This window comes from Sinohyriopsis cumingii, chromosome 15 (assembly GCF_028554795.1).
Source record: "Sinohyriopsis cumingii isolate HCF-2022 chromosome 15, ASM2855479v2, whole genome shotgun sequence".
Lineage (NCBI taxonomy): Eukaryota > Metazoa > Mollusca > Bivalvia > Unionida > Unionidae > Sinohyriopsis > Sinohyriopsis cumingii.
In genome coordinates, this window is record NC_142975.1 from 67,856,954 (window position 1) to 67,869,703 (window position 12,750).

The 12,750-nt window shown below is 34.1% G+C and overlaps 1 protein-coding gene across 1 annotated transcript in view; it reads right to left on the reverse strand.

Annotated features, from left to right (window-relative positions):
• The window catches only part of LOC149782000 (kinesin-like protein unc-104), a 196,319-nt gene that overhangs the window by 114,538 nt on the left and 69,031 nt on the right, over window positions 1–12,750 (reverse strand). The window contains exons 10-16 of the mRNA XM_089933404.1: window positions 9,660–9,735; window positions 8,859–8,937; window positions 8,145–8,284; window positions 6,367–6,541; window positions 5,363–5,438; window positions 4,779–4,858; window positions 2,310–2,401 (exon numbers count right to left, since the gene is read on the reverse strand). Of these exons, the coding sequence (XP_089789530.1) occupies window positions 2,310–2,401; window positions 4,779–4,858; window positions 5,363–5,438; window positions 6,367–6,541; window positions 8,145–8,284; window positions 8,859–8,937; window positions 9,660–9,735 (718 nt within the window). The remainder of the gene's footprint in view (window positions 1–2,309; window positions 2,402–4,778; window positions 4,859–5,362; window positions 5,439–6,366; window positions 6,542–8,144; window positions 8,285–8,858; window positions 8,938–9,659; window positions 9,736–12,750) is intronic.

Below are 12,750 nucleotides of genomic sequence, written 5' to 3' on the forward strand. Positions count from 1 at the left end.
GTAAAGCTGAACCAGTGCTAAGTGAACAGTGTTGCTGGTTGAGTAGCAGGTGATCGGGTGTTGCTGGGCACTGACTGCTTGACTGAGCAAGGAATTGAATGGTGGTCAGTGACTAACTGGAATACTGACTGCTTGATTGACCAGCGTGACTGGTAGCAAAGTGTGCTGGTGATGGAGTGTGTAACTCCATACATGTAATCTTTTAGCCATGGGCTAATTTTGGGGTTTGTAGTACCCAGTGTTTTGGGATTGTAAAGATTTTTTGTATGATATCTGTCACTTTATTTTCATCATTTTACTATTTGAGTAAAATACTCCATTTTTCACTATCTGAGTGAATTAATTTTTACTATTTGAGTGAAATACATCATTCTTTTCGTTGTGTGAAGTCACTGTGAATCAACCACCTTTGTCCTGTGCAAGGTCATTTATTTGTATTTTCATTTGTTGCATTATTAGGTTCATGTGGATTATGTTAATTTGTCCAATATTTGGATCTTATACACGCACATATTAATCATAATTCTTTCCCCATTCAAGTCATTCATCCTTAAACATTGTATTTGTATCCCCATCAAAAGCATTCTGTTATAAATCTGAAATCCAACCCAGTTAGCTTCTTACAGGGGATGTATTCCAAGCATTGTGATTTGTGATATAGGACATGTATTCCAAACACTGTGATTTGTAATGTAGGGGATGTATTCCAAACACTGTGATTTGTGATATAGAACATGTATTCCAAGCACTGTGATTTGTGATGTAGGGGATGTATTCCAAACATTGTGATTTGCAATGTAGGGGATGTATTCCAAACACTGTGATTTGTGATGTAGGGGATGTATTCCAAACATTGTGATTTGTGATGTAGGGGATGTATTCCAAACATTGTGATTTGTGATGTAGGGGATGTATTCCAAACACTGTGATTTGTGATGTAGGGGATGTATTCTAAACATTGTGAATTGTAATGTAGGGGATGTATTCTAAACATTGTGATTTGCAATGTAGGGGATGCATTCCAAACATTGTGATTTGCAATAATGGGGATGTATTCTAAACATTATAATTTGTTGTTGTTGTTATAGCGTTTAATGCCATTTTTTAGCACACGATAGGCTATACATGGCAGCCAGTATTAATGGTGGAGGAAGAACCCTGGAAAACCCCGGAAAGAACCACCAACCCACGAGAAGCTACTGGCAAGCTTTCTCACATACCCACATTAGCCGAATCTGAGACTTGAACCCATGCAGACAGAGGTGAGATGGCAGTGATCAATAACGGAGAGCGCTTTAGACCACTCGGTCACTTGGGGCCCCTATTATAATTTGTAATGTTGGGGATGTATTCCAAACATTATAATTTGTTGTTGTTGTTGTTGTTGGGTTTAACACCATTTTTCAGCACAAGATAGGCTATACATGGTGGCCAGTATAAATGATGCAGGAAGAACCCGGGAAAACCCGGGAAAGAACCACCAACCCACGAGAAGCTACTGGCAAGCTTTCTCACATACCCACATTGGCTGCTGTAGGGGATGTATTCCAAACATTGTAGTTTGCAATGTAGGGGGTATATTCTAAGCATTATAATTTGTAATGTAGGGGATGTATTCCAAACATTATAGTCGAGTAATATATCTTCTGAAGAAACATGACTTATGCATAGTGAACCTCTCTATTAAAAATTCACTGATATAATTAACACCCATATTGGATCCCAAACATTCAACAATATAATTAACATGCACATTGTACCCCAAACATTCAATGATATGATTAACACCCTCAGTGACCCCAACCATTCGCTGTTATAATTGACACCCTCAGTTGACACCAAACATTCAATGATATAATTTAACCCCCTATTGGACCCCATAACATTCGTTTATATAATTTAATACCCACATTGGACTCCATAACAGTACCTATACAAATACTATCCATTAACAAATACTTGGCTATGTTGAATGATTTGTATGGATCCCAAATTGTTCATTATCGTGACCGACTAATTAAGAAATCAAATTAAGGGTCACTTACACTTAAATGGTCTTTAAAAGTTCAAACAAAAAAGTCAAGACTGACACAGTAAAACCTAGAAATCTAACTATTGCTGGACCTGATATTTTGTTACAGATTTCAGTTGTCAAGTCTTAAGGTGTCAGGCAGGAGACATTTGTATGCAGCAACTGAGCAGGTCATTTGCCACGTATTTCAATTTCACTGATTAAATGGAGTTACGTTTCACAGTATTTATTGACAGAACTCAATTCAAATAAAAAGGAGTTAAAAGATGAAGCTCACCATCATCATTTTCAAAGTAACAGTGTTCCTCCTTGATGTAAGTTCCAATCAACTGTATATCCTGCTGCTTGCTTGCATCTGCTCGTCCAACCCTGCAGGAAGAAAAAGTCATTTATTTCACAACCAAACTTTAGTCACTAATCACCTTTGAGATTACTAAAATGGCCTGCTGATCCATCCAATCACCCAATTAGGCATGAGTGCTTAGCAAATCAGACTCCATGAATTTAGGTTTGTCTGGCTGCCATGACAGAGTTCAGACTGTCATGTACACGTTTTTTACTTTAAAACATGTACAATTTTCAGATCATTACATCTTTTGTCCAATTTTCATGAAATTTTCACTATATACTTCAAATTCCTCTTTCAATCACCATGGCTTTTTTTAAGGAAAAAGATTGCCAATTTTAAAGAAAAATTATAGTACATATAATGGGTAGAACATACAGTTTTTTTGAGAAGTCAGTTCTCAAGTTAGGACTCTGACCACTAATTCTTAACTGGGTATCAGTCTTGAACACCAAATACATAATACTTTTTGATCAGGACACTGGTTGTAAGATCAATATTTGCTATAATTTTCCAAGACGTGTAAGTTCTTCTTCTTCTGCATGAACAGGCCAAAATTATTATATGCCTTTCTAGTGCAAGACTGCACATCTAGGTAGCTTTTATCAATATTCTGCTTCTGCAAATTTTATCTTGAGAAAATGCCATCAAGCAACCCATTTTGATAGTTCAGAATATTTGTACTAATTCAATCAAAAAGTACACGTGTTTTGTACAAAATTCTGTTTTATTTTCTCACATGTTAACACTGATGTTGACATAAAGGAAACCAGTGGTATGAGCTATACTGGCTATGTGCCTGTTGTATATTACATTTCAATCATAAATGAAAAGAAAAGATGAACACACCATTCCTCTTTCCAAAACATTTTATTATGCGCACCTTTCCAAACCAAGTTTTAGAATTTTTTTCATTGAAAATTCTATTTTGAAAAATTGCATTTTCAACTGTTCATGGAAAATTGAAAAGAGTGGACAGTATGTCAACGGCATGCAAAATCAAAATTTCCAGCAATTCACACTTTCCACAGGTCAATATAAATATCACTGATTACCTTCCTTGGTTGACATCATACACTTACTACTCCCATAACTCAACTAACACAAGACATTATCAAAGTACTCAAGTTTGGTGCAGAATCCTTGGGTTTATGTATTTTAAGAAAAGGGAGGACAGAAAAAGTTTTTGGGAAATAGATATTTTAAAACTACCAACTACAAATGATGCCAAAATGTGCACAAATTCAACAATTCCAAGAAAACTGCAACTGTGAGATATGTTTGCTTTTCTGGAGTGTTACTAGTATAGTGTTCTTTTTAACATAGCTTATTATTTTTAACAGTTCTTTCATGTTCTCCATAGATTCTGTATGTGCATTCACAAGATTCAAACTTTTCCAGCAAGTCAAAATTGCCATTTGGTACCTAGTGTGACTCTAATGCTGATTCAGGTAGCTTTTATCTGTATCCCACTTTTGGGACATTTATCTTGAATGTATCCCACTTTTGGGACATTTATCTTGAATGTATCCCACTTTTGGGACATTTATCTTGAATGTATCCCACTTTTGGGACAATTATCTTGAACATATCCCACTTTTGGGACAATTATATTGAACATATCCCACTTTTGGGACATTTATCTTTGTAGTATCCCACTTTTGAGATGTTCATAATAAATGTATCCCACTTTGGGGACATTTATCTTGAATGTATCCCCACTTTGGGGACATTTATCTTGGTAGTATCCCACTTTTGAGGTGTTCATCATAAATGTATCCCACTTTGGGGACATTTATCTTGAATGTATCCCCACTTTTGGGACACATATGTTGAAAAGTGCAGCAAAGCAACCAATTCTGATCACTCAGAATGCTTGTGCCAACTTGAATCAAGGCGTATACATATTGTGCAAAACATTTTCATTTTCTCAAATGCTAATACTGAGGTCTATGGAAAATGAATTACTGGTCTGAAACCATTATCAAGTATCTTGCCTACTAGTTAATCACATAATTCTGTGATTAAAATTTAAAACTGCTACAATGGGTACATTAATAGTTCCTGTTTCATGTCATTCACTGAGGAACAAAACTGAATGTAGGTTTTGTAGAATATGTTGAAGTAAATTAGTACTGTTGTAGAGGATCTGCCCCAGTTGCTTCACAATCACTACTTATTCTTGACTTTGTGTAGCACATTTTAAACCTGTATATGAAACAAATAACATTTAATAATCATGCAATAAATGGTTCTGTAAGCCAAATGGTGCATACCCCCAAGTTATCACTGAATGTATTCAGTGTTCATCTTTCAACAATTTATTATCGATATTAAATAAGCTTATGAAACTTCTGAAAATGCTGGAAAGTAGTCAAGTGACATGGAAACTTATCTTACCTCGTGATTCCGTCTTTAATGTAGTATATCAAACATTCTGACATCAATGGGTCTTCATTCAGGTTGACAAGATGGGGAGTCTACATACATAAAACAATTGTACAAAATGTAAACATAATCTAATTCAAGAGCAATTATTCAATAACTGTGCAATACAATGACTCCATGGATTTTCCAAATGTAACTTCCTGATTCTAATTTCTCATTCATATTCAAGCCAGACACTAACCTGAATCAAATAACCGGTTTCTATTTCAATAAAGTTTTCCTTAAGCTATGCTCAACTACAGCCTCAAAATAAGGTCGTGGTGATCAAAGAATGTAATCGGATCATACAATGAGACAGAAATGTGAATAGAGAAAAAAAAGAACAATATACTGAAATGTATTATCGTGACAAATTGCAGGAATGCACATATTCAATATACTTGATATGTAGGTAAGTACTTAGACTATGAAATTTTATGATATTAAAGAAAAAATGTTTTATGGTAATAACTTAGTTGTTCAAAGCCTAAAGGATAGCAAGTTCTGTGTTAAACAGATCTTTTAACAAAACAAGATGAAGAGAATAAATTTTAAACCTTTTTGGGAGAAAAAACTCCTATTGTTCCTCCGTCTTCTTTCAATGCAACACCCATTTCTGCTAACACAGCCTCCCTATAAGAGAGAATAGCAATACACTTAAAGAATATCAAACTTCAGTTCACCTATTTTTTCCCCCCAATAACTGCTATTTAAAAATCAGTGAACTAGTTAACACATTGATACATCACTCAAATTAAGTTATCTAAAGTGAATGGTTACATAATGAGGCAGAGAAAATGGGACCATTTTATGTTGGATAACCTGAAGTAATACCAGTTTAAGATAGGTATAGTCCATGTGACATGTATTAATAGCATGGCCATTTAGTACATCAAAGGAAAGATTCTGATTATTTTTGCCCTTTTATGAAACTGTCTAATGAGGTTATGCATGAAAATTAAGGAATTTTCAAGGGCGGCTAAACAGAAATAGTTTACGATAAGTAGATTCTGGGCTGTTAATGGATGCAATGGTTCAGCTGTTGCAACTTTAACTGCTGACAATAAACATTAACAACAACTTTCAAGCAATAGTGGAATGAATCTGAGGTCAGACGGATCTATTCAACTGAAGAATTCCATGCAAAAATCATAAGTTAATGATTAAAACAACTGCAATGGATTGAAAAAATCGTCCAGCTTATATTGCATGTTCCAATCCCACCTCCAACCCCTCAACCCCCAAGTGAAAGGTGGGTCACAATGCAAAATCTGTCACAAATATATTTCTGCTACAACTGCATGTAGAACATTTAGTCAGAAATTATTTTAAAATGGAATTTAAACTGAAATCTTTGTGCTTTTGATCTTTGACCTATCCCAGGGATGGAAGCCTACCCCAAGGTCCATATAACTACAAAGTTTTGTGAATTCCCATAACAATTTAGGAGATGCAGCAATGGACCAATGGAGGAAATTCCCATAGCAATTTAGAAGATGCAGCAATGGACCAATAGAGGATATCACAACAAACCCTGTTGAAGCATGGTAATAATAATTACCTTTCTTTTCTAATTTCTTCAGTCTTCCTCAGCTTTTCTTCCCAGGATTCATTCAGCTCAGCAATGAGTTTCTCTGACATTTTCAGCCTCTCTATAGCATCTTCCCCACCCTCTATTGTGACTGAACTCTTTCTGGATCTTGTACCTTTGTTACTCTCTAATATACCATGTAAGCCTGGTAAAATAAAACATGAGGTAACAGTTCACTTCCCTGTCATACTGTTCTCTGATCTATATTTATAATACTGTTATCAATAATAACGTGGGGAACTATATTTTATGTTATTGATTTATACTTAAAAATAGTAAAATTGCTAGCTATTACAAGATGAGGCAATAACATAAGCTGCAAAAGTATCATTCACCTGCCCTGTTGGTCTAATGCCAAGTATGTTCTTCCACAAACAAGGGAACAAGGGTCCCAAGTGGGCCTGAAATTGCTAATCTGGTTATCATCTGCCTAACAAACAAAATCAAGAGCAGAAGGCATAGTAATATGGGTCAGTACGAAGTTTTCTGTGGAAATTTCCAGCAATACTGTTGATGGCACATATTATGAAATAGTTTCAAAGTTTCTTTCTATTTTTATAAAATTCTGTTCATCGGTGACGTGTTGAAGAGTAACAGCAGTGATTTGATAGGCATTATACTACCTGTATAAAAAGTGAAGGTCACTATTCCTGTGAAATTTAGCCACATTCTCTTGATTAGTACTTAATATAAAGTAATTTAAAGGGATTTTCTCATTTTCGTAATGGCAGCCAACTGTGCATTGGCATCGTGTGTACAAATTTAAAAACATTTAAAGCCATAATGCTTTTTGTCAGACTTCTCCTATGCAATGATGTCTTGTGATCAGATTTTTCCCTCAAACACTATCCAATAATCAACTTTGCATAAAACATAAAAAGCAAACTTTGGACCTTTGCAACTTGCCTGCACCAACTAGATAAACTTTTATTTATAAGCATTGATGAACTTCTTGTAATACTTTTTAAACAAAGGTATTTTAGCATTGGAAGAACGTGCACATTTTGGCATTCTGACATGAACTGACCAAAGAAAGATAATCCTTCCAATAAAAAAAAACTTCTTGAAAAAACGCACAATAACAATTAAACAAGATAAAAGATCATGCAAATATTTCAGCCAAAATAATTTTTTGGTCAGTCTCCACTTTTTATCTCACATACATCAAAGGTTGGCTAATACTAAATGATAGACTTGCAAGCTATCATGGACCACCTTTGATCCTTTTATTTTTTACATCACCTCAATAAATGCCCCCCTTGGCCTTAAACTCTCCAAATTACAACAATAAGGTAATCAATCCACAGCTTGTTGTGTACACATTAGTTGTTAATTAACAATTCTTATTGGATTAACTCAGCACACATCATTGCACTTTCGTACTGGCTGCTTTACTGATAAATCATCCACACTTGCCAGCTGATTGGTTGTGACTCTTTTTTATATGTGTGGACAGCACATGTAAAAATGCTGTTGTTTCTTAAATTAATAAAAAATCTTGAAATTTCACAAGTAGATGATTTCAGCTATAAAATGGCATGTGTGACACATGATCTTTAACCTGTATTTTTGTTCAACCATTGGCAGAATTGCTTCTGTTTAAATGAAACGGGATCCATGACCAATAGAAGATCCATGCTTCTACAAATGATCTTATATTGACAACAGACATTTTAATTAAAAATGGCAGCCCTTTGGGTATATCTAAGCCTGTTTTTAATAAAGCTTTAAGCCCATCCTTTACATACCTTCTCCAATCTCTATTCCTTCCTGTGCAAGCAGTTCCCTGAGTTTGGATACTTCCTCCTTCAGTTCTCGGATCAGCCGTGCATTTGGATCCTCATTAACCACAGCCTTGCACATAATTTGCTTGGCTCTGTCTGCATATCTATAAAAAAAACAGGTTAGTTTATGCCATTAATTCTTTCAGTCATCATGTAGTCTACTGGTAATCAACACTTTTGGTAGTTAACTGCCCATTCACTATGTTTATGATCATTGTTTGAATTCAAAGTGCCAACCAGATATGAAATTCCAAGAACAGGTTGCACATGGAAGGATGGCCAGACAACATCCAAACATAATATGGCAGGCATATAAAAATATATTTGTCAATATGTTCAATAATTTATAGAATGAAAAAGACATGGAAAGGTTAGAAAAGTTTAATGTTTTCTTTTATCTGTTTACATGGCAACATCCTATTAAAAAATTGGGGGAGGGGGAAAATAACCCTTTATCAATATAATCCTTTAAAAGCAGGGCCCCCTAGACCCAGAAAAATAAATCTGTGCATGTTTTCCTAAATGTAAAAGCTCCTGGTCAGAAAAGATAAGATTTAGCTTGTGCCCTGTGTGGTCTTTAAACACAGGCTTGACTATATTAATTACATATACGAGTCAACAGTTTTCAGAAAAATAATGTTTTTATACAGGTAGGACCAAACAGAAGATGTACATTACCTGAGGGTGCTGAGTGTCTCATCAAAGTTTATATCAGCAGGACTTAATGCAGCAATCATGGCTGTCTTTGAGTTACCTCCTGAAATGAACAAGAGTTTTTCATTTTTTCTGGATCTTTATGGAATCTCAATGGTGTTTTTTGAACAGAAAATTAATTATTATTTACCAGTATTTATCTGGATTCATTGGAGAAAAAGCCTTATTCTTTCCAAGGAATAACACTGATCATTGGTTCCTTTAATTCATGGATTGGAGAAAAAGTCCATTTGTTTCCAAGGAATATTATTGCTCACTGGGTCCCTAAATTCACAGATTGCAGAAAAATTTCCAAATGCAAACAACTTCACCTTACATACGTCACTCTCTCAAAAGTACATACTGGTGAGCGCTCTCTTAGCACTCTCCAAAACGATGATACGATTAAAGTTTTCATGACTGTATGTACAACAATGTCAGTGTCAGTGATACTGAGTTAAGTGCAAATAGTTAACATTCATGTTGCCATTAGAAACGTGATTCCTATGTCTCACCTAAGCTTTGCAGGCAAGACACAAAATGACTCTAATTTCGGGCAGTGGGGGGCCACAGGTACCTGTCAAAATTCAGATATTATTCAAAACTGTATCTGGGTAGTTCTGATTTTTAAAGAGTACTTACATATACCTTGTGTTTAAAAAAAATATTGTGGATTTTTTTTTTAAACATGATAAACTAAAACTAAAAATTTTATCTTTTTTTACAACAGGTATATTCCAAGTAATACTCATCAATTAACAAATATGACCATGTGTATGAACTTACCCAGATTCTCTCGAAGTAACCATGTCAGTACAGAGTCTCTGTACGGGATGAAGTCACCACCTTTTTTCTTCTTTTTCTGTCCACAGAGATATATTTGCATTTTATAGTAATTTTTCATTACATTTTGAAAAGATTACATTAAAAATATGATCAAAGGTGAAAAATCAAGCACGTGTAAAATACACAGAAGTACCAACGACCATCACATTCTATCTTTTAAAAAGGATTATAATTTCAAGTATGTAGATCAAGTGTGTAACTTGTGAAATCATTTGGACAATTCTGGAAAACTTCACAAACTAAAAATCAGTTATTCATAAAGGTGAAGGTCAATACACATATACCATATATATTCACTTATAAGTCAAGTTTAGAAGAAACTGTATGGACCCAGATCTGGTGTCAACCCAGGTCTGCTAGCAGATAGGGTATAAGAAGTTTGCTATGAACAATGATTAGAACATACAACACAGACACTGATCTGCTGGCACATTATCCAATGGCAGATCTGGGTCTTTGATGTTTGTAGTTGAACTCATAAGTGAGTATATATGTTAAATAAATAAATAATCGTTCTTCATTATAGCACTTTTGCACAAAATTGAAACAAAGATGAAACTTTAGGTGGAAAAATTTAGTGACATCTGCATCATTTTCTAATGAAACTTTTTCTCTTTGATAACAAGCTCGGTATAAATGGGACATCACAAGTTCTTTCTCAATGTATTTTTAGCAATTACAAATATTGTAATAAACCCATGTTCTGTTCTGATTCATGAAAAATTTAACAGGTCATGTAAATAACTGTGCCTATATATATGTGAAACATTTTCCAAATATTTATTCCAGGTGGTATCCATTAGATTTTGTTTTGTGCACTCATTCATGTTTTTTAAATTCATGAACATAATCGATTCTGACATGTATTAAAACTGAAATATGTCATTCTAAGCGTAGTAAATGACTAATTGCCATCCTTCAGTTACATATGATCAGTCAGCTGTTGCATATTTTAGAATTCCATACATTCATCTAAATCTTAAGAATTTTCACAATCAAATGGAAACATTTACTTAAATTTTCAAATACACTAAGGAATAGCCACTGTTATTCTGTCAACTCATGGACTGGACATGCAGAATAGAGATCCCCTCCATTCCAAGCCAAATCATGTGAAAATACATAAAATATGGTCATTCCTCAAAAATACCCTGTGTATATTTCAATAGTATAATCTCAAAATGTACTTTTTCTTGAGACAAATTATTTTTTAAAAATCTATGAGAACAAATCTATTTCATTAACTATAAACGATCTGAAAGTTTAATACGAGAAAGTTTAAATGATATAAAACGAATCTGTAACTGTTTGGGGTTGGGGGTGAAACAATTATTTTTTGGGTATGGGTTTCTAATACTTTTTCAATGAACTTTACAGTGACTTCTCTAAACTTCACAACCAACAATCTCATAACATACCATATTACTATAATATAATATACCATATTATTATAATATGCCATTTTGCTGAAACATAATACACCATATTAATATAATATAAAATAATATACCATATTATTTTAACATAACATCTAACTATAACATAATATACCATATTATAATAATATCACATAATATACCATATTACTATGATTTACAAATGATACATACTGTATAAATTTACTTCTATAATATTCTTTGTGCAATATTGGTAAATGTGGTTCACCATCATCTTTAATATTTGTGCCACTGTGCCAAAATCGGTGAATTTCATTCCTTACAACCATCTATAATGTTTATCAACACTATGAAACCAAATAAATAGAAGTAATAGCCTAATTACAAATAAGAAAGTTATACTGTAAATTCTATATAACATTTTAGCTATGAAAAAGATTTGTAAATTCGGTATGTTTGTGATTGAACAGTTTAACAATCAGCTTACTGACATCATGCACATTCCTTTTTTACAAATAAAATTTACATCCTTAGATTTCAGGAATGAATACGCAAGTGAAAACTGTGTGATGTACAGTATACAAACTAACTTTGATAATCCAAAATCACTGTGTGATGTATAGTATACAAACTAACTTTGATAATCCAAAATCACTGAGGGTAAATAAGCAAATGGTTTGGATGACTGGCAGTTTGGATAATCAGACAAATGTAACAACAATATATGCTTGATCGTAAGGCAAAATTTAATTATCTGAAATAAGCAGGGCTGCATTTAGAAAGGCTAAAGCTAAAAAATCTGACAGTGTGGTAACTAAATGGCATCGGCTAACAGATGAGAGATTGCTTGCTGTGAGAATTGCATGAAAATTTTGTTTCATTGTTGTTTTACTCCCTGAACAACATAGAACTTGATCTGAAAACTGAGCTGCTGTAACCTAGATACATGGTTCTTTGCCTTAAATGCCATTTGAGTGTTCAGGTCCATTTGCTTAAAGATATTGGCTAAATATGTGTTTGCTACAGACAATGATGATATGCCAGCTCGATGTGAGCATTTATCCAATATGGTGAAATTCCACTGAAGTACAAAAGTCAAGTTCTTTTTCACACTAACAGTGTATAATGCTATCCTTACTGAATACAGCCCAAAATTTGGATAACAAAAGCTGTTATTTCAAAAATTAGAAAATAAATTACTTTATACATTTGGAGGACAAAAAAAAAGAGGTGGGGGTGGGATGGTATAAGCAAAAAAGGCATGCGCTACTTGGTCAAGATGTCAACTCAAACATATTTATGATTTACTGAAGAACTACTGTCAGTAGTAAAATGAAAAAACTAATGTCAAACTCTGGCAGTAATTTGTCTATTATCTAGAGCAATGGTTCTCAACCTGTGGCCCCATCAGCACGCTCCTGCAGCCCACATGATATCCTGTTCATCATTTTTTAAATGGATTCAAGAAGGTAAGTTGTGTGGATGCGGCCCACATAATACATCCAGAGCCGCAAGTGTGGTCATTGTAGAAAATAAGTTGAGAACCACAGATCTAGAGCGATACACAAAGCTGACTATGACCTGCATGTCAAATCCAACCCCAAGTTTTGAGTAAAATGGTGCTGTACTCCATC